Raw genomic sequence first — 22,585 nt, 5'->3', positions numbered from 1 at the left:
CCGTTTAGGCACATTGAGAGCCCTTGCCCCCTATTTGGATTCTACATCTGCCCAGCAAGCAGTGGGCAGCTGCCACGTTTAGGCTGTCCTCTTGGCATTGTCGCTTTTGGCTGCGTGCGCAGCCAGCCCTGACTTTTGGGACAAAGGGCGTTTGAGCACCATGGAAGGCCAGTTGGCCTGGGGTCAGTATCCAAGGTGACTCTTGCGCAAAGTGATGGTATATTGTGTTTATGTTGATAATTACTTGATGCCTAATGTGATTTATGCATAATGTGCAATGCCTTTAGGCCTATACCTCTAAATGTGTTTTTATGCTTAGAAAGTTGTTTTGCCTAGTATAGTTTATGCTAGCGAGGTTATGTTTCCCTGCGTGATCTATGCCTAAGGTGATTAGTATTGCGTAGTGTGTACCTACCTTTTACCAGCGGTTACTGGTTGTGTCCTACAATTGTTATTTTGTGCTACAATTATTCTATGTTCTAGAAGTGCTATTTCTACTAAGTGCTGATTCGGACAGTGGCCCACGTGGCCCTGACATGTGTATATAATCCCCTGTAAATACTGCCCAGTGCCGGTTGGCACAGTGTAATTGTGTGATTATGATCTAATGTGTTTATGGTAATACAAAGGCTATTTTTATATATGACCTGGTGTGCCTAGTGTGTTGCTGCTGTGTGTGTGTGTGTTGCGCAAACGCTTTACACATTGCCTCCGGGATAAGCCTGACTGCTCGTGCCAAGCTACCAAGGGGGTGAGCAGGGGTTATCTTGGAGTGTAACTCCCTTGCCCTGACTAGAGTGGTGGTTTCTGCCTGGCATTGGCGCAAGCCTTAGCCAACCAGAAATCTCATTTCTAACACAGGTGTTTTCAATAAAAGGATTTATTGAACAGTCTTCTTTCTCAAGCATAAGAAATTAACTGCTACAATCGTAAAACTGGTTGTAAAATATAAAGCATACAGTATAAAAAGTAGAACTAAATAATACTGTAATAGCATTATATGGTTCCTAAACCATAGAAAAATGCATACATAAATAACAGATGCTAAAAGTACTCAACTGCTGCTTCTAAAATACGCCTACCCCGGTATACCTAACCTAAGCTTAGTACGAGGGAAGAAGTAAGTGAGGTGTAGCATAAATTTGTATTCTTTTGCCAAGAATCTGTCCAAGATTTCTCTTAGGGTCTAATCAGCTCCGTACCTTGGTTTAGAATGAAGGAGGTCTGGTATCTCAGGACTTGATTTCCCAAAAACCCGCAAGGGTAGCTTGGAAACACTGGAGCTGGATTTCTCGGCAAGAGAAAAGACAGCGTCTCTCTCAGTGCATCTGCTGGAGAGACGGCTTCCTTCGGCACTTGCTGCAGCGAGATGCGTCGGGCAAGTAGGTAGTCGAACTGCTCCAAACCACTCTGTGTTTGCTAAGGCAAGTGTGGGCATATTTATACCTTGAAGTTGCCGAGTTTGATGTAAAGGTGGACATAATAACGTCATCAAAGACTCTCAGTTCTTTGAAAACTCCATGAGTTCTTGTACAAGTCCGTTCTCGATCAAGGGAAAGTCCCTTGTTGCTAAAGCAGAGTTTTCCAAGAAATCGTTGTAAATTTTCGGAACTAGTGGAAGTAGCCCTGCCGTATTTGGACTGCATGAGCTATGCCTAACTATGGTTATGATTTCTATGCCTATATAAGGATATGGTGATTTATACCTATATAGGGGCATACATCGGGAAAAGTAAAATAGTGTCCTAAAATGGTTTACAACACCATCCCCCTTCCTTGGTCAGACCAAGACCCCTTCTTTGGATACACCCCCAAAAAAAAATGTACCCCCCTCCGCCGTGTTCACTAATCCGACCCTGGTCCAAACTTTCTATAGAGAGATGGACATCGGAACTGAATAAATCGCAACCCAGCACCGCAACGGACCCTGTGATCAACAACAAGACCTTTCATGATTGGATCGAGGGGTCTCTCAACCTGGTGCTCCCGAAAGTCTCGACCCATAAGAAAACGGGGCCCACACGCTCCCAATGGTACACCCCCAAACTTTGCACTCTAAGACAACAGTGCAAAAAAGCAGAGAGAAGATGGAGGAGAGACTTTTCCCCCACAAAAAAGCTAGAGCATAGGGCATCCATACGCTATTATAAAACTGAAATCAGAGCTGCCCAGGCCTCCTTCTACGAAGAAAAAATCTTAGCAGCCAGTAACTCCCCCAGAGAAATTTTCAATATTGCCACTAAACTAATAAAGAATCCTGGTCCCTTGACCCCCCATGACACCACCAGTCACTGTTGCATTGGCTAACTTTTTCTCTACAAAAATCCAGAACATCCTCAAACACTTGCCTCAAGAAAACATGTACACAAACACTTCAAGTATAAACACTTTTGTCGGCTCACAAACGGGCAGTCCGGAATGGAGGATTTTCCCACCTCTCACGCAGGAATCCTTCCTTTCCTCTCGGTCATCATTAAAAAGGGGCTCCCCCTCAGATCCCGCACCCACACCCCCCCCCCCACATCCCAGCTTTAGTCTGACCTACCATTGCTCCTATGGCCACTCAACTAATCAATACCTCCGACTCTGGTACGGTACCCCAGGAGTGGAAAAGGGAAACGGTCAGCGCCCTGCTAAAAAAACCAAACCTAGAGCCTAAGGATCTAGGCAACTACCGACCCATTTCACTACTGCCGGGCATAAGTAAAATAGAAGAAAAATATGTCAACCGGGCTCTTTCGGCTTTCCTTGAAAGTAGTGGAGCCCTGGTCAGGGGACAGAAACCGCCATACTATCAGTAGTGGAGGAAACCAGGAAAATCCTGGACGCAGGGGGTACAGCCGCAATCATCCTCCTAGACCTAAGCGCGGCTTTCGACACGGTTAACCACTGCGTCCCGATCCACCACCTTGGGGGGCAGGCGTGTCCGGAACAGCGTTAACATGGCTGTAATCCTTCTGAGAAGGAAGATCTTTTCAGGTCTTCCAAAGCAACCTCACCTCACGAACCATGCCATTAGGGTGCGGAGTCCCACAGGGCTCCTCGCTGAGTCCCACCCTTTTTAACGCCTATTTTGGCTCCACTAGTGGCTATAGTATCTCCATTTGGAATACACGTGGTTACTTACGTGGACGATACCCAATTGGTCGTAGCGCTGAGCCACCCCTGCCAACAAGCTAAGGGCCTCCTACCCTGCCTGGATGAGGTAGGAGAGTGGATGAGTCTCTCCCACCTGAAACTCAACGGGGAGAAGACTCAACTCATGATACTGGGTGACCATTAAAGCCTCTGTATAAATTCCCTTGGGCCTTCCTCGATGGGATCATTGCCCTCACCCAAAACAGAAATAACAAGCATTGGAAATGCAATAGGTCTCGCATTAGAAAAGTTGGAGTTATTGATATTGTAAATGACATATGTTATTTATTTGTTGGTTTTTAAAATTGCTAAATTGATGGCTTTGTCATTTACAATGCCAATAGTTATAACTTTTGCGAATGTGACACCTATAGCATTTGGAATGCAACATATTTTGTATTTACGTGACTTAGATGGCAGCTCTTGTCGTTAGGCCACATCTCTAGAGAGCAGGAGAGTGCAGCAGGGGAGAGAAGCACAGCAATGCAATAGGTCTCGCATTAGGAAAGTTTGAGCTATTGGTATTGTAAAGGACACATTTTTTATTTATGGTCTTGTTTTGAAAATAGCGAATTAATAGCTTTGTTATTTACAATGCCAATAGTTTTATCTTTTGCAAATGTGACACCTATTGTAACACAATATGTGTTGTGAGGGTGAGTGAGGGTGAGGGTGAGGGGTTGAGGGTGAGGTGTTGAGGGTGAGTGAGGGTGAGGTGTTGAGGGTGAGTGAGGCTGAGTGAGGGTGAGGGGTTAAGGGGGAGGGGTCGAGGGTGAGGGGTTGAGGGTGAGAGAGGGTGAGGGGTTGAGGGTGAGGGAGGGTGAGGGGTTGAGGGTGAGTGAGGGTGAGGTGTTGAGGGTGAGTGAGGGTGGGTGAGGGGTTGAGAGTGAGTGAGTGTGAGTGAGGGTGAGGTGAGGTGTCGAGGGTGGGTGAGGGTGAGGGTGAGGCTGAGGGGTTGAGGTTGAGTGAGGGTGAGTGAGAGTGAGGGTGAGTGAGGGGTTGAGGGTGAGGGGTTGAGGGTGAGTGAGGGTGAGGGGTTGAGGGTGAGGTGTTGAGGGTGAGTGAGGGTGAGGGTGAGGCTGAGGGGTTGAGGGTGAGTGAGGGTGAGTGAGGGTGAGGGGTTGAGGGTGAGTGAGGGTGAGGTGTTGAGGGTGAGGGTGAGTGAGGGTAAGTGAGGGTGAGTGAGGGTGAGTGAGGGTGGGTGAGTGAGGGTGAGTGAGTGAGGGTGAGTGAGTGAGGGTGAGTGAGTGAGTGAGGGTGAGTGAGTGAGGGTGAGTGAGTGAGGGTGAGTGAGTGAGGGTGAGTGAGTGAGGGTGAGTGAGTGAGGGTGAGTGAGGGTGAGTGATGGTGAGGGTGAGGGGTTGAGGGTGAGTGAGGGTGAGGGGTTGAGGGTGAGTGAGGGTGAGGGGTTGAGGGTGAGTGAGGGTGAGTGAGGGTGAGGGATTGAGGGTGAGGGGTTGAGGGTGAGTGAGGGTGAGGGTGAGTGAGGGTGAGGTTGAGGGTGAGTGAGGGTGAGGGGTTGAGGGTGAGGGTGAGTGAGGCTGAGAGTGAGGGTGAGTGAGGGTGAGGGTGAGGGTGAGGGTGAGTGAGGGTGAGTGAGGGTGAGTGAGGGTGAGTGAGGGTGAGGGTGAATGTGAGTGAGGGTGAATGTGAGTGAGGGTGAGTGAGGGTGAGTGAGGGTGAGGGTGAGGGAGGGTGAGTGAGGGCGAGGGTGAATGTGAGTGAGGGTGAGGATGAGGGGTTGAGGGTGAGTGAGGGTGAGGGGTTGAGGGTGAGTGAGGGTGAGGGGTTGAGGGTGAGTGAGGGTGAGGGGTTGAGGGTGAGTGAGGGTGAGTGAGGGTGAGTGAGGGTGAGTGAGGATGAGGGGTTGAGGGTGGGTGAGGGTGAGTGAGGTTGAGGGTGAGTGAGGTTGAGGGTGAGTGAGGTTGAGTGAGTGTGAGGATGAGGGGTTGAGGGTGAGTGAGGGTGAGGGGTTGAGGGTGAGTGAGGGTGAGGGGTTGAGGGGGAGTGAGGGTGAGGGGTTGAGGGGGAGTGAGGGTGAGGGTGAGTTAGGGTGAGGGGTTGAGGGTGGGTGAGGGTGAGTGAGGGTGAGGTGTTGAGGGTGAGTGAGGGTGAGTTAGAGTGAGGGTGAGTGAGGGGTTGAGGGTGAGGTGTTGAGGGTGAGTGAGGGTGAGGCATTGAGGGTGAGTGAGGGTGAGGTGTTGAGGGTGAGTGAGGGTGAGGGTGAGTGAGGGTGAGTGAGGGCGAGTGAGGGTGAGTGAGGGTGAGTGAGGGTGAGTGAGGGTGAGGGGTTGAGGGTGAGTGAGGGTGAGGGGGTTGAGGGTGAGTGAGGGTGAGGGGTTGAGGGTGAGTGAGGGTGAGGGTGACTGAGGGTGAGGGATTGAGGGTGAGGGATTGAGGGTGAGGGATTGAGGGTGAGGGATTGAGGGTGAGGGGTTGAGGGTGAGTGAGGGTGAGGGTGCGTGAGGGTGAGGGGTTGAGGGTGAGTGAGGGTGAGGGGTTGAGGGTGAGTGAGGGTGAGGGTGAGTGAGGGTGAGGGGTTGAGGGTGGGTGAGGGTGAGTGAGGTTGAGGGTGAGTGAGGGTGAGTGAGGGTGAGGGTGAGTGAGGGTGAGTGAGGGTGAGTGAGGGCGTGTGAGGGCGAGTGAGGGTGAGTGAGGGTGAGTGAGGGTGAGTGAGGGTGAGTGAGGGTGAGTGAGGGTGAGTGATGGTGAGGGGTTGAGGGTGAGTGAGGGTGAGGGGTTGAGGGTGAGTGAGGGTGAGGGTGAGTGAGGGTGAGGTATTGAGGGTGAGGGGTTGAGGTTGGGTGAGGGTGAGGGTGAGTGAGGGTGAGGTATTGAGGGTGAGGGGTTGAGGTTGAGTGAGGGTGAGGGTGAGGGTGAGGTGTTGAGGGTGAGTGAGGGTGAGGGGTTGAGGGTGAGTGAGGTTGAGGGTGAGTGAGGGTGAGGGGTTGAGGGTGAGTGAGGTTGAGGGTGAGTGAGGGTGAGTGAGGGTGAGTGAGGGTGAGTGAGGGTGAGGGTGAGGGTGAGGGTGAGGGTGAGGGTGAGGGTGAGTGAGGGTGAGTTAGGGTGAGGGGTTGAGGGTGAGTGAGGGTGAGTGAGGGTGAGTGAGGGGTTGAGGGTGAGTGAGGGTGAGGGTGAGTTAGGATGAGGGGTTAAGGGTGGGTGAGGGTGAGTGAGGGTGAGGGGTTGAGGGTGAGTGAGGGTGAGGGGTTGAGGGTGAGTGAGGGGTTGAGGGTGAGTGAGGGTGAGAGTGGTTGAGGGTGAGTGAGGGTGAGTGAGGGTGAGGGTGAGTGAGGGTGAGGGTGAGTGAGGGTGAGTGCGGGTGAGTGAGGGTGAGTGAGGGTGAGGGTGAGGTGTTGAGGGTGAGTGAGGGTGAGTGAGGGTGAGGGGTTGAGGGTGAGTGAGGGTGAGTGGTTGAGGGTGAGTGAGGGTATGTATGTATGTATGTTGAGTTTGAGGGTGAGTGAGGGTGAGGTGTTGAGGGTGAGTGAGGGTGAGGATGAGGTGTTGAGGGTGAGTGAGGGTGGGTGAGTGAGGGTGAGGGGTTGAGGGTGAGTGAGGGTGAGTGAGGGTGAGGGTGAGTGAGGGTGAGGGGGTGAGGGGGTGAGGGGTTGAGGGTGAGTGAGGGTGAGTGAGGGTGGGTGAGGGTGAGGGGTTGAGGGTGAGTGAGGGTGAGGTGTTGAGGGTGAGTGAGGGTGAGGGTGAGGGTGAGGGTGAGGGTGAGTGAGGGTGAGGGGTTGAGGGTGAGGGTGAGGGTGAGTGAGGGTGAGGGGTTGAGGGTGAGGGGCTGAGGGTGAGGGGCTGAGGGTGAGGGGTTGAGGGTGAGTGAGGGTGAGTGAGGGTGAGGGGTTGAGGGTGAGTGAGGGTGAGAGGTTGAGGGTGAGTGAGGGTGAGGGGTTGAGGGTGATAGAGGATGAGTGAGAGTGAGGGTGAGTGAGGGGTTGAGGGTGAGGGGTTGAGGGTGAGTGAGGGTGAGGGGTTGAGGGTGAGTGAGGGTGAGGTGTTGAGGGTGAGGGTGGGTGAGCGTGAGGGTGAGCGTGAGGGTGAGTGAGGTGTTGAGGGTGAGGAGTTGAGGGTGAGTGAGGGTGAGGGGTTGAGGGTGAGTGAGGGTGAGGGGTTGAGGGTGAGCGAGGGTGAGGGGTTGAGGGTGAGTGAGGGTGAGGTGTTGAGGGTGGGTGAGGGTGGGTGAGCGTGAGGGAGGGGTTGAGGGTGAGGTGTTGAGGGTGAGTGAGGGTGTGGGTGAGGGGTTGAGGGTGAGGGGTTGAGGGTGAGTGAGGGTGAGTGAGGGTGGGTGAGGGTGAGGGGTTGAGGGTGAGTGAGGGTGAGGTGTTGAGGGTGAGTGAGGGTGAGTGAGGGTGAGGGTGAGGTGTTGAGGGTGAGTGAGGGTGGGTGAGGGTGAGTGAGGGTGAGGGGTTGAGGGTGAGTGAGGGTGAGGGTGAGGGGTTGAGGGTGAGGGGCTGAGGGTGAGTGAGGGTGAGGGGTTGAGGGTGAGTGAGGGTGAGGGGTTGAGGGTGAGTGAGGGTGAGGGGTTGAGGGTGAGGGGTTGAGGGTGATAGAGGATGAGTGAGAGTGAGGGTGAGTGAGGGGTTGAGGGTGAGGGTGAGGGGTTGAGGGTGAGTGAGGGTGAGGGGTTGAGGGTGAGTGAGGTGTTGAGGGTGAGGAGTTGAGGGTGAGTGAGGGTGAGGGGTTGAGGGTGAGTGAGGGTGAGGGTGAGGTGTTGAGGGTGAGTGAGGGTGGGTGAGGGTGAGTGAGGGGTTGAGGGTGAGTGAGGGTGAGGGTGAGGGTGAGTGAGGGTGAGGGGTTGAGGGTGAGGGGCTGAGGGTGAGTGAGGGTGAGGGGTTGAGGATGAGTGAGGGTGAGGGGTTGAGGGTGAGTGAGGGTGAGAGGTTGAGGGTGAGTGAGGGTGAGGGGTTGAGGGTGAGTGAGGGTGAGGTGTTGAGGGTGAGGGTGGGTGAGCGTGAGGGTGAGCGTGCGGGTGAGTGAGGTGTTGATGGTGAGGAGTTGAGGGTGAGTGAGGGTGAGGGGTTGAGGGTGAGTGAGGGTGAGGGTGAGGGGTTGAGGGTGAGTGAGGGTGAGGGGTTGAGGGTGAGTGAGGGTGAGGTGTTGAGGGTGAGTGAGGGTGAGGGTGGGTGAGCGTGAGGGAGGGGTTGAGGGTGAGGTGTTGAGGGTGAGTGAGGGTGTGGGTGAGGGGTTGAGGGTGAGGGGTTGAGGGTGAGTGAGGGTGAGTGAGGGTGGGTGAGGGTGAGGGGTTGAGGGTGAGTGAGGGTGAGGTGTTGAGGGTGAGTGAGGGTGAGTGAGGGTGAGGGTGAGGGTGAGGGTGAGGTGTTGAGGGTGAGTGAGGGTGGGTGAGTGAGGGTGAGTGAGGGTGAGGGGTTGAGGGTGAGTGAGGGTGAGGGTGAGGGTGAGTGAGGGTGAGGGGTTGAGGGTGAGGGGCTGAGGGTGAGTGAGGGTGAGGGGTTGAGGGTGAGTGAGGGTGAGGGGTTGAGGGTGAGTGAGGGTGAGAGGTTGAGGGTGAGGGGTTGAGGGTGATAGAGGATGAGTGAGAGTGAGGGTGAGTGAGGGGTTGAGGGTGAGGGGTTGAGGGTGAGTGAGGGTGAGGGGTTGAGGGTGAGTGAGGGTGAGGTGTTGAGGGTGAGGGTGGGTGAGCGTGAGGGTGAGCGTGGGGGTGAGTGAGGTGTTGAGGGTGAGTGAGGGTGAGGGGTTGAGGGTGAGGGGTTGAGGGTGAGTGAGGGTGAGGGTGAGGGGTTGAGGGTGAGGGGTTGAGGGTGAGTGAGGGTGAGGTGTTGAGGGTGAGTGAGGGTGAGGGTGGGTGAGCGTGAGGGAGGGGTTGAGGGTGAGGTGTTGAGGGTGAGTGAGGGTGTGGGTGAGGGGTTGAGGGTGAGGGGTTGAGGGTGAGTGAGGGTGAGTGAGGGTGGGTGAGGGTGAGGGGTTGAGGGTGAGTGAGGGTGAGGTGTTGAGGGTGAGTGAGGGTGAGTGAGGGTGAGGGTGAGGTGTTGAGGGTGAGTGAGGGTGGGTGAGTGAGGGTGAGTGAGGGTGAGGGGTTGAGGGTGAGTGAGGGTGAGGGTGAGGGTGAGTGAGGGTGAGGGGTTGAGGGTGAGTGAGGGTGTGACCATATCCATTCCAGACAATGATAATTAATTGGCGACAAAAGTTATTATTTGACGTGGCATATCTTAATTGCTAGGTTTTTTAATTACTAGTTGATGTTTAATTTTTGTAATCATTTTTTTAAGTATGCACCTCTTCAAAAATAAATAAAAATATTGCTTGTTATGTATTTCCATTTGTAGACCTAGAATAGTTATGGTGCATTGTATGTAGCTTTAAAAAATAAAAATGTAGACTGCTCAATGTATTTCCGTGAATAGATGCAGGTTGCCTCTTTCTGTCAAATAATATCCCTTGTTCAACTTACTATAGTGGCGCGGCATACTATGAAGCAGAGGAGGACTGACTGTCAGAGCCTTGCTCTTTCCTCTCTTGCCAACAGGGCTACTCCAGAATAAGACCACGAAAACCATAATTTGTGAAACATGGCCATTTGACTCGCAGCCCGGTCAGTGGAGGGGCTCCGCTTTCTGATCCGTAGAGGCTGATGCGCAGTCACTTTCTTGAAGAGGAAATGGGGAATAAAAACTTTACTTTTGCAGTGATGTCGATGAACCTGGCTTGATGTCACACTGCTGCATTGTGCTGATTTTCTAAGTAAAAACATGCATAGTGAGGAGCACTAATACGGGTTTGAGATGGTGGAAGAGCTGCTTATCTCTTATGGAGATAGATTATCTGGGGGGAGGAAGGGCTCCTAATGGGAAGTGTAGACGGGGAGAAATTGAGAAAAAAAAGCTGAGCAGGGAGGGTGTTATTGCGGCTATCTGTTTGCCCGAGGGGAGGAGAAATGCAGGCCTGAGGCAGAGCACACGCTGAGAAGCTTGTGGGAGGGGGGCTGGGCTGCCTTTGATCTGGTAATGCGAGGCAGGCAGGCAGGGGGCTGGTGGCATTGTGCACGCGCTTTTTAGGGCTTGCGCTTGCGCAATGACCTAAAAAGCACATGCACTTGAAGAAATCGCCAGTGGAATCGCCAGTGGTGGATCAACACTGGATAAGCCGTAATAGAGCTTCGGCAGCGATGCGCAGAAGCGCATCAGCAGGCGAGCCCTAAAAAGTCTAGGAATATGGCTAGACCAGTACCTCACCTTTAAAACCCAGGCAAGAAAGACAGCTGCCTCATGCTACGGCCTTCTCCGAATCATTTGTAAGGTCCTCCCTCTCTTACCCCCCCCTCACTAAAAGATTAGTCACCCAGGCCCTCATCCTATCCAGATTGGACTATGGCAATGCTCTTTACCTAGGGGCCCCTAAGGAGATCATCTCAAAACTGCAGGTCATACAGGTCATTCAGAACTGTGCTGCAAGGTTGTTTACTGATACCATCACTCGTTGCTCAGCAAGACCGGCACTGCGCTCACTCCACTGGCTCCCTGTGCAGCAGAGTAAATTTCAACGCCCTTTGCATAGCACACAAGTCCATCAACGATCATGGGCCACCAATCAACAGGGCAATGATTCGACAGTACAGAGCAAATAGGGCACTCCGCTCGAATGAACTCCACCTAGCGACTATTCCCAGGACTAAGAAGGCCAGAAGCGGGGGCAGGCTCTTCTCACTGAACGCCTCCAGACTATGGAATACCCTTCCACTGCATCTATGGAGTGAACCTAACTACCTGAAATTATGCAAACAACTGAAGACCGTCCACTCGTATCTACACAGCGCTGGGATGCTCCCGGGTAGCCATGCGCTATACAAATAACAATAACAATAACACTGGGTAAATGCCCAGTGCCTGCTACGGCTAGTCAGGTCCAAAAGTTGTAAATCTAGGAATGCTGCAGAATCCATGGGTGTTGTATGGGAACAACCACAGCAACACCCATGGAACACCACTTTCACACAAAGTGGCATGTGAAAAGGGGCCGTATTTACAAGGCCCTGAAAAGCCACGCAGGGTGGATTTCCGAGGCCTTGTAAATATGGGCAGGTGCACTGTGCGAATGACTCACCGGCAGCACATGGGGCTTGTAAATAAGCTGCTGTCAGCGTGTATAATGCATTTTTTTATTTATCTATATGACATTTGCGAGACAGCCAAAGGGGTCTGTAGCTCAGGCTTAAGATTATAATACAAAGCAATTTTGGACTGTTGCAGCTGATGGAACATCAAACAGAAAATAAATGGGACGGTAGAAATCCCAGATGTTGTGTTGGCGGGTACCAGAATATGCACTTTGTTCCAAATTTAGGATCCGACTTAGAGTTCAGCAGACGGGTACTCCATCACAAAAGTCTAAATTAAGCACTTAGTTTAGGAGCATAATCTGAATATTCCTCATTTGTCCTATGTGGCCTGAGAGAACATGGTCTGCTACTACGTTGTAAATGGAATGAGTTAACTGCATGCCATTAAGATAACTTCTTTAGTATGTTATGTTATGAAGATTTATACAGCGCGCAGCTACTCCCAAGAATGTCCTGGCGCTACAGACATGATGGCACCTTGCATAAGACAGCCCCAAGGTGGTGGGAACATCTTCTCACCCTCATTTTTGACTCAGAATTTATGGCTGGTACAATCCTGGATGCCAAGGATTATCATCTTTATGTTAAACTAAGTGACTGGGATGATCCAGCAGCATACGGATTAAACACCCAACTGGACTCTGCAGTAACATCATTACAAGGCTTCTCCTGGTAAGACACACAGAATCGGCTTATATTCTAAACCTGATGCCTGGAGAGCAAGCCGGGTTCAAGAAATGGTAAAAAAAAGGAAATGTCAATCTGTATTTGTAAAGCGCAAACTACTCACCCTTACGGGTCTCGCAGCGCTGGTTGCCGTCGTGGAAATTAAGCGAGCTATTGCCCAGAGTCACATGGTGCTGAGCAGTGCGCGGGAGCCGATCAATCAATCAATCAGGAGTTTGTTAAAGCGCAACTACTCACCCGTAAGGGACTCAAGGCGCTAGGGGTGGGGGGGGTGCAGGTTCCATTCCATCAAGGAGGGGGTCTGTCGAAGAGCCAGGTTTTGAGGTTTCTTGCAAAGATGGGAAGCAGAGGATCTATTGCCCAGAGTCACATGGTGCTGAGCAGTGCGCGGGAGCAGAGGATCGAACCGTGAACCCTGTGCTCCGAAGTCTGCTGCCCTGGCCGCTGCACCAGACCTCTCCACTCTCACTCTACGGGGAGCAATGTACCATCCTATTCAATTAACACAGAAGGGGATAAACAGTTGGAGTGAGTGTTCTATAGTGCCGCTTTGTCGGGTTGACTACCCGATACTCTGGGAGAAGCTCAGTAAGAGGGATGGACCTAGGACTTCTTCACATAATCATGCAGTTACAATTGCACTCTTAGTGTCATAATGAAACATGTGGGGGACACTATAAGGAAAGGTGGAGAGAGCAATGGAATACGGTTGGGCTGAATGTTGGCGCCCCTGCTGTTTAGCTGATACTTACACTACCGCCTACTTACCTCTTGGGAATGCATTATTTCTCACAGTTGCAGATTAGTTCTTATATACAGCAATACCACGCTTATATGAGCATGCTTGAAAGTCACCGTGCAGCGTTTGATCCAAGGCTTAGAGATTGTATTACACTCACTCCAAGAGAAAAATGATGCCCCAAGTGGGAAAAAAAGATAAAAAGGAGAACTGTTCTTTTTTGTTGGACGACTTTCTTTTAAAAGTTCTGTTGAAATTTCTATTTGGAAATACAATTCTAGGAAGACTTCTCTGCTGGAACCTCTATAGAAGCTGAGAATTTGAAAAGGTTACAGCAGCCAATTCAGATCTGATGAGTTTAACAAAGTATACAGTGATTGCTACCCGCCATTTATGCCAACGGGTATTGTGCTGCATGAGAAGAAGGCCATAAAGGAAAGATAGATAGCTGAAAGATTTAGTTTGCAGAGTCACTTAAGTGACCGGATGATTCATTAGTTGACCCTCGGTTACTATTGGATCTACAGTCAATTGTAATGAGAGAAAAAAACTGTTTTATTATACATAAAAAGATAAAAGGAGCCATAGCTAAAAATAATGTTGACAAAGATAGTCAGATGAGCCAGTACGGTACACAAGGAAAACCCCAAAGGTTAAGGAGATCCTAGAAAGAGTGTAATTTGTGTGGCTCATTCTTATATGTTAATGAGAACAGTGGAATGTTGGGCGCTTCATTGAAGACAAATATATGGTTCGGGGAGGACTTGGCCTAGTAGTTCAGGCTGGACTGTTCCCATGAGGAGCAGGGTCAAGACTGATTTGCATATGGCTGGGTCTAAACTGGGTGACATGGTGGGAGAAAAACAATAGATTAGGATGTGGCCTGAGTTCATGTCAGTGGCTGAGATTAAATCAAGCATTCCGACATCAAACTACTCAACGCTTAAGAACACACAGACATGGCTGGCCGAGATCCATCTCAAACTTAATGCTCTAAAAACAGAATTCCTCCTAATAGCACCTCCCTCCAAAGTCCCCATCGCTCAGGATTGGCTTAAACATCTCACTGCACTCAACGTTCAACCCATCATCGTGGATTCAGCAAAATCTTTAGGTATAACCCTCGACCACAATCTCAATATGCAACATCATAACAGCAATGCAACGAAGGGAGCTAATTTCCAAATCAATACCTTGAGGAAGCTGAAACCCTTCCTCCCAGCTAATGACTTTAAGACTGCAGTCCAAGCCCTTGTTATCCCTTGGGTTGATTATGGAAGTGTCGCCCTCTGCGGCCTCCCCTTATCGACAAGTCCACTCCTAAGAGCCCCTATTAATGATGCAGCGAGACTCGTCACTGGATCAAAAAAACGCTCACACATCTCTCCCGACTTCAAATCCCTGAATTGGCTACCATACGAATCCAGAATACTCCTGAAAATCGCATGCATTACACATAAGGCCTTACACCACAATTCGCCCGGTTACCTCGCCCAGAAATTAACAATTTCAGGGGGCTCAAGAGCCAAAAGAAGCGCAGAAATTCTCCTTTTGAAACCACAAAGATTCCACAAGAAAAAAAACATATAAACGCTCCTTCTCAGGGATGGCACCCAGGATCTGGAATGCCCTCCCTCCAGAAACCAGACTTCTCATCTACGGCATCCTTCAAAAAACAAGTCAAATCAATCCTCTTGGCTAAATTCACATGAATATAGGCTGAGGAAATCTTGAGACTCGTTATTCCTCCCTTTTATTACATTGTCCGGCCTGACCACCCATGCACATTTTGTTTCCTTGCACTGTTCTCTATTTGCACAAAATGATCAAAACTGATTTGCACATGACTGGGTTTAAACTGAAGTGGCATGCTGGGCAAAAAACGATGGATTGGGAAGCAGCCCGAGCCACTGCCAGTGCCTAAGAATAATTCAAGCATTCCATCCATCACCTTGTTGTCTTTGCAGGGCTTATAATAGCTGGGATAAGCGGTCTGTCCAACATTCCAATGTTTTCTTTCTTTTTCTCCCTTTTTCACTTAGAAAATTCCACCCACTGAGGGTAGAATGTTCTAACAGCCCTTCTACCTTGGCCTGTGCCGGTAATAAAAAGCCTTCTACCTTGTTATAGGTCCTCACCTGTGGCTCAGGCCTGGAGCTCAGGTCCAGGGCCAGGGCCTTTAATAAAAGGTATGGCCGTGTGCAGTGGGCTATATTAATACTGCATGCCCTCCAGTTGGAGATCCAACCAGTATCCAATATATGAAATATACACATATGCATATATCAAATATATACATCAATATAATTATCAGACTGGCTTTAGGCAACTGTCACCTAGAAGGATTAAAATGAAAACCCCCCTTTATCTGGCATTGCTTAATTCTTTCACCTGTATATATCTTTTTGGACATAAACTTCTCTGTAATTTGCTCTACTTGGATGATGATATTTTTAGTCTGATACCGTCTTATCAATTGATATCTAATGCTCAATAGTTCTGGAGAAACTTTAAAGCAGGTATCTGACTTTGGCTTCATTAACCAACTTGGATAGCTTTAAGATAGATTTTTCTAAAAGTCCATTTTGGGGGATACATGGCCATTTCATTTTTACTTATGGATGCCACACTAAGACACATGCCACTTAGTAACTAGTCAACGGAGTGCTGCACTAAAGATGCCCCTTTAAAGATGGAAAATCTGTTGATTCGTAGGAGGAGGAGCACAAAAGGCTTACGGAGCCTTTGTGGGAAATTCAAATGTGAAATTCTTGTTTCTTTGGGCCCATCTTAAAATTAGCACGCGTACATGGTTCCAAGATGGTTCCAGCAAAGGTTTTGCTGCTGGCCTGCTCCTCTCCGCCTGTAAAGTCTCATTGTTTGTAAGTATGCGTAGGATGGAGGCCAGTGGTGGGTGCTCACATGCCAGTGGTCTGGGCCTGTGGGCAGACTGCGTTTCCGATCAGTGGGCAGTTGAAGCAGTGATTCTGAGGCATCTAAGTGACTTCTTCTCAGGGTCTCCTGAGATTGGAACTCATCTTGCGTCTTGACCGAAAGTAACAAAGAGGGCAGCATGCAGTGATGAGAAACAGTCTACTCAGACTATGACCATCTGATCCGCTCCATTGGAGGGGCCTAGCAGGGAACGTTCAACCAGATTCCTGATCTCCAAACTAATTTCTGAATTACATATCCTCGCAGGAAGGAAAAGGGCATCTAGCCTGTGCAGAACGTACACTTTAAAATGCGGATCTTGGAAATGATTGCTGCTGCTCCCTGTAGAAAAAAGTAAGTCCGTCGCATTATTGGATTTGCTGAATCCCTATCAAACGGTACCCATCAGAAGAACCTCACATTTGTGCTTTAGTGAACCCATTGACACTTCTCTGTCTCATTCAAACAAGCACAAAGGGTGGTCACAAAGATCCTGGTCCTTATGGTAGGTCTGCTGGATTTGGATGACTCAGCATTGCAGCACTGCGATTGGTCAGGGGAGCCTGGTTCCTGTTAAGTCCTGAGGCAGAGAAGAGACACTGCGGCAATAAGGTACTTATTTTTTTTTTTTACTTACACAGGGATTCAGCAGACCTAGGACAGCTGTCAGTCCTGTGTCAGTCAAGGCAACAGGGATTCAGCAGACCTAGGACTGCTGTCTGTCCTGTGTCAGTCAAGGCAACAGGGATTCAGCAGACCTAGGACTGCGGTCTGTCCTGTGTCAGTCAAGGCAACAGGGATTCAGCAGACCTAGGACTGCTGTCTGTCCTGTGTCAGTCAAGGCAACAGGGATTCAGCAGACCTAGGACTGCTGTCTGTCCTGTGTCAGTCAAGGCAACAGGGATTCAGCAGACCTAGGACAGCTGTCTGTCCTGTGTCAGTCAAGACACCAGGGATTCAGCAGACCTAGGACAGCTTTCTGTCTGTCCTGTGTCAGTCAAGGCAACAGGGATTCAGCAGACCTAGGACAGCTGTCTGTCCTGTGTCAGTCAAGGCACCAGGGATTCAGCAGACCTAGGAAAGCTTGTCAGTCTGTCCTGTGTCAGTGAAGGCAACAGGGATTCAGCAGACCTAGGACAGCTGTCTGTCTGTCCTGTGTCAGTCAAGGCAACAGGGATTCAGCAGACCTAGGACAGCTTGTCAGTCTGTCCTGTGTCAGTTAAGGCAACAGGGATTCAGCAGACCTAGGACAGCTGTCTGTCGGTCCTATGTCAATCAAGGCACCAGGGATTCAGCAGACCTAGGACAGCTGTCTGTCTGTCCTGTGTCAGTTAAGGCAACAGGGATTCAGCAGACCTAGGACAGCTGTCTGTCGGTCCTATGTCAATCAAGGAACCAGGGTTCGGCAGACCTAGGACAGCTGTCTGTCTGTCTGTCGGTCCTGTGTCAGTCAAGGCAACAGGGATTTAGCAGACCTAGGACAGCTGTCTGTCTGTCGGTCCTGTGTCAGTCAAAGCAACAGGGATTTAGCAGACCTAGGACAGCTGTCTGTCTGCCCTGTGTCAGTCAAGGCAACAGGGATTCAGCAGACCTAGGACAGCTGTCAGTCTGTCCTGTGTCAGTCAAGGCAACAAGGATTCGGCAGACCTAGGACAGCTGTCTGTCTGTCCTTTGTCAGTCAAGGCAACAGGGATTCGGCAGACCTAGGACAGCTGTCTGTCGGTCCTGTGTCAATCAAGGTACCAGGGATTCAGCAGACCTAGGACAGCTGTCTGTCTCTCCTGCGTCAATCAAGGTACCAGGGATTCAGCAGACCTAGGACAGCTGTCTGTCTGTCCTGTGTCAGTCAAGGCACCAGGGATTCAGCAGACCTAGGACAGCTGTCTGTCCTTTGTCAGTCAAGGCACCAGGGATTCAGCAGACCTAGGACAGCTGTCTGTCTGTCCTGTGTCAGTCAAGGCACCAGGGATTCAGCAGACCTAGGACAGCTGTCTGTCTGTCCTGTGTCAGTCAAGGCACCAGGGATTTAGCAGACCTAGGACAGCTGTTTGTCTGTCCTGTGTCAGTCAAGGCACCAGGGATTTAGCAGACCTAGGACAGCTGTCTGTCTGTCCTGTGTCAGTCAAGGCAACAGGGATTTAGCAGACCTAGGACATCTGTCTGTCTGTTCTGTGTCAGTCAAGGCAACAGGGATTCAGCAGACCTAGGACAGCTGTCTGTCTGTCCTGTGTCAGTTAAGGCAACAGGGATTCAGCAGACCTAGGACAGCTGTCTGTCGGTCCTATGTCAATCAAGGCACCAGGGATTCAGCAAACCTAGGACAGCTGTCTGTCTGTCCTGTGTCAGTTAAGGCACCAGGGATTCAGCCGACCTAGGACAGCTGTCTGTCTGTCCTGTGTCAGTTAAGGCACCAGGGATTCAGCAGACCTAGGACAGCTGTCTGTCTGTCCTGTGTCAGTTAAGGCACCAGGGATTCAGCCGACCTAGGACAGCTGTCTGTCTGTCCTGTGTCAGTTAAGGCACCAGGGATTCAGCAGACCTAGGACAGCTGTCTGTCTGTCCTGTGTCAGTCAAGGCACCAGGGATTCAGCAGACTCAGGATAGCTGTCTGTCTGTCCTGTGTCAGTCAAGAGACCAGGGATTCAGCTGACCTAGGACAGCACAGATCACAGGTTCTTGAAGTCAGCCAGTTGGGCAACGTGGAGATTGGGTGGAATGGTCAAGGTCCAGTTCCAACCATCTACGCATCCTTCCACTGGCTGTCCCAAGATGGCGCTGGTGCCCTCTTCATTTGAGTGTTCCCAGTGCAGGTGCAGACTGTGGGTGACCTCCAGCTGTGCCGCTCCTTCAAGCACAAGGTCTCCTTGGGTCCAGCAGGGTCCTCTCTCAGATCCAATGGACAGCCCTCAAGGGAGGTCATGCCTCTTGGGGTGCACAGAGGAGGGGGTGCTCTTCTACAAATGCTTCTTCCTGGCCTAGGATCTCCCCTTAGCTTTGCACCCCCATTCCTTGGTCGCCCGGAAGTTAGAGACATAATCTTTTATGGCCTTGAAGACACAGCTGTACAGAGCTGCGCTAGCAGGCGAGCTACGAAAGAACCCCATTCAAAAACATGCCTCAAAGGTCAACGTTTAATTACATCTGGGCGAACAGTCTGAGTGACTGTTAATCAGCATGGGAGGAACCCCATGTGTTATGGTGCTCGGGGTGCACTGAAGTGATCCTGGCGTCTCAATTTCGCCACATTGTGTGATCTTAAAGTCATTTGCATCGTTTCCTAGTCCCCCTTTCCAAATGCTGGCAAGGATTAGAAGCGCATTGAAGAGGCTATAAATGCTTTGCAGTGTCGTGTAACAGCTTAAAATTCCATTATTCAATCGCCCCCTGTTTTAACGAACATGTCCATATTTTGACAAAAATAACACCCTAAAACAATGTGTTGAACTGGTACGAGTTTCCCCTGAATTATCTGTTTCTCTCTAGTTTGTGTTTTTGTAATAAAGGATACAAATAGAAATAGACTGTGAAACGAAAAACGAAATGATTTTGGTTTAAATGAATTTGTGGTGTGAGGAAATGTTTAAGTTCCTCCTTATTTTCGGGTGACCTTAACTTAAACAAGAGCACCGAACTGCTTTTCCCCTCAAAATTAGGTTTAGCTGTCGTATTTGAAAAGTGAACACAACTGCATCAGTTCCACTCATTTTGCATATCACAAATATTGCAGATTCAGTTTCCCTTGCTTTAAACTTGGTTTGCTCCTGTTCAGTCAGCAAAATGGCGCAAAAGAAATGTGTTCCTTTGGGAGATTTTTTGGGGCATATTTACAATTACTGGCGCATCCCTGCAAATTAGCAGGGATACGCTAGTAATTGTGCGCCATACCTCCGCCACCCATGATGCGCTGCATTTACAATGCGGCGCACCATGGGTCAAAAACGGCACAGATGCGTCACGCATCTGTGCCGTAAAAGTGTCGCATTGCTGAAGTGGCGTCGCAAGCGCGACGCAGCTCCAGCAATGCTCTGGGGGGCCCATTCTACTAATGCTGCGTCAAGTCTTACGCCTGCTTCAAGCAGGCGCAGGGTTTTGACGTAGCATTGGCCTAAAAGTGACTGAGTGAACTCTTGTAGATTTCACTCAGCCACTTTTAGGAGGCGTTCCTTCGCCGGAACGCCCCCCCTGCACCGGAACGCCTCCTTAAGGCGCAGGGCTTTACAACGTGACGCATTTCCCAGATGCGTCACTTTGTAAATAGCCCGCACCATGGCGCATCTTTTGCGCCGCCGCATCACAAAAGTGACGCAACGGCGGCGCAAAACAGGCGCAAGGGGCTTGTAAATCTGTCTTTACTTATGCATTTTAAAGAAACCAGCGCAGGGATACTGGTGCAAGTGAGAGCTCACCACCACAAGTACATTTGAATGGTAAATAACCCCCCAACCCCCCGCCCCGAAAAAAAAGCACGTGCATGTGTCAGACACTTCGGGGAGATAGCCAGGTTACATAAGCGAGCTGGCCGCCACGTGTGGCACCGATTCTTCCTTAAGTTTGTAGCCAACAGTACTGACCTCGTCAGCACCATAACTGTTGAATAGCGCTACTCGCCCTTAGCTGGGTATCTAAGCGCTGGTTACACGCTAGTAAGAGTGCTACTAAGAATAGAATAGATTGATTTTCACCTGTCTTCTAAAATCTAGAATGCGCTTGTGATGCTAATGGTCTACAGTAGAGCGTCCCGCAGACAACACACGTAAAAACTACCAACATATAGCATTCTGGGACTTGTAGTTTTCGCACTTTGCATAGATGTACGAGTTCAAAAGGACTCCAATACTGTAAGGGCAGGTGATTCAAAGGCCAAGGCTGCGTGAGTGGGTCACACTTGACACAGGGCCGCTTGACAGATGCGCCTCTGTAGATTAAAAGTTAAATATTAACAAAACACTGTAGATAATGCACGTGGACAGCAAACATGTGTCCTGTAGCAGGGAGAAGAGAGGCGGTGACAAGTGGGCGCTTAGAGAGTGAATGAAAAACGTTGCTAAGCAACGCACGAGGGAGATACACGCGCTGGATAGGAGATGGGTAATAAATGAAGGAATAGAAGACCAGGCAACCCATAAAACCTCAACCTATCCCGATGACTGACAGACAGATCCAGAGTTCTAGTTTATCCCAGGGCCGCGCCGTGCGTGAGTAGCTCGGCCACTTCGGGTTTTTTCTTTGCATTTTGGGGTTGCAGTTATTAGAAATAGGGTTTTTGGTCTGCAGAGGTAGGCACCCTGTTACAGGAACCACCGTCCTAGTCAGGGTAAATCAGAAGCAGGCTTTAAATTAACCGGTGCTCACCCTGACAGAGCAGTCAGGCTCAACTTAAAAGACAAATATGTGTGCACACAATACACAGTAACACAGAGAAAACAACGACAACAAAAAGACTCCACAGTGTAGAAAAAGAAAGACTATTTTTATAAATAAAACTAGACCAAAAAAGACAAATATCTAATCAGCAGAAGTCGAAGTATGATTTTTAAAAGAGGAAATGCATAAATAACGCTTAGAAGCATGAAAGTAGTAAACTTGGAGCCATAACGTGGTCTTGGTTTTTGATTAGCATTCTGGTACTTGTAGTTCTGCATTTAGATCAGAACATTTAAACTACAGGCACAAGAATAAAGGTAGTAGTACTCGTGCCACATAGGAAAGGGGTAAACCATTTCTGTGCTCTGGTATTAGGAGGAACGGCCGCACGGTTTGGGCTGGACACAGTCTGATCTGGGGGCCCCATACGCCCCTCTTACCTGCCACCGGGCTCCGCAGCTGTGGCCAGCACAGGACCCCCATGGCCAGGAGACACAGGGCGCTCATGGTAGCAGGGGCGGGCTCCGGGGCTACCTGGCTGCTGCACTCTCGGTGGAAGTCATTTCTGGTCGCCCCCGAGCCGCGAGGGGGCGGGGCGGGGCGGGGGAGGGGGAGGCAAGCAGAGGCAAGCCCTGCACAAACACAGCAAACAGACGCCCCTGCAGGCAAAACATACCCCCAGCAGCCACACGTCCACCACGTGAGCGTCCAGACCTTTCCCACCGAGGCGTCCCCTGTAACTCACTTTAAATAATCCGACCTGGAAATTTTATTTATGCATTTTTATATAGCGCGGACTTTACCCGAAGGCGTCAGAGCGCTTCACATTAGGAACAGAAATGAAACATAATGAGAAACATTACAAAAGAGCAGATTACAAAAGCATACGTTACTTACATAAGGTAATAGTGACAATTGTGAGCAAACAAAATACATGAGGTAGTAAAAATTGTGAGCCACCAAAATTACATGAGGTAGTAAAGGTAAAAGTGACAATTGTGAGCAAACAAAATACTTGAGGTAGTAGTAAAAATTGTGAGCAACCAAAAATACATGAGGTAGTAAAGGTAATAGTGATAATTGTGAGCAAACAAAATACTTGAGGTAGTAAAAATTGTGAGCAGCCAAAAATACATGAGGTAGTCAAAAGTGCACAAGAGGAAAGTGACAAGTGTGTAGTTATAAGAGAAAACAGAGTATAATTTGAGGTATAATGCTGCAATAAATGCTAGGCACACGAACAAGCGTTACGTAGGCAAGGTGGCACTTGTGCAGGTATCAAAGGAAAAAACATGTGAGAGGTAGCAACCGTGTGTTACAAGGGCAAAGTGGTGTGTGCATGTTACAAAAGGGCACCGAACACAAGAACATGGAGAATGCTGCGAAAAGGCAGACACTCCAACCACAGGACAAACACTGGGAAGGCACTTCCATGGTCATGGAAAGTAGAAAATATCAGTAGTGGGAAGTCTTCCTCCAAATAGCAAGAGGACGTGAATTACTTTTGGAGGTGTCTCTGGAGGAGGAGAACTTTGAGGGCCCTTTTGAAGGCCTGGGAGGAGGCGGTGGTCCGGAGCTGAGGCGGAAACGAGTTCCAGATTCTCACTGCATTGCCTGAAAAGGATTGGGCCATTGTTCTTTCC

At 50.0% G+C, this 22,585-nt stretch overlaps 1 protein-coding gene across 1 annotated transcript in view; it reads right to left on the bottom strand.

Moving 5' to 3' along the window:
* The window catches only part of ADAM33 (ADAM metallopeptidase domain 33), a 227,705-nt gene extending 206,210 nt beyond the window's left edge, over positions 1 to 21,495 (bottom strand). The window contains exon 1 of the mRNA XM_086962852.1: positions 21,383 to 21,495. Within this exon, the coding sequence (XP_086818978.1) occupies positions 21,383 to 21,449 (67 nt within the window). The 5' untranslated portion in view covers positions 21,450 to 21,495. The remainder of the gene's footprint in view (positions 1 to 21,382) is intronic.
* Between the last annotated feature and the right edge of the window lie 1,090 nt (positions 21,496 to 22,585).

Source organism: Lissotriton vulgaris, chromosome 3_1, assembly GCF_964263255.1.
Source record: "Lissotriton vulgaris chromosome 3_1, aLisVul1.2, whole genome shotgun sequence".
NCBI classification, from domain to species: domain Eukaryota; kingdom Metazoa; phylum Chordata; class Amphibia; order Caudata; family Salamandridae; genus Lissotriton; species Lissotriton vulgaris.
The sequence above is the reverse complement of the archived record's forward strand: the minus strand, read 5'-3'. Positions and strand labels throughout refer to the sequence as shown.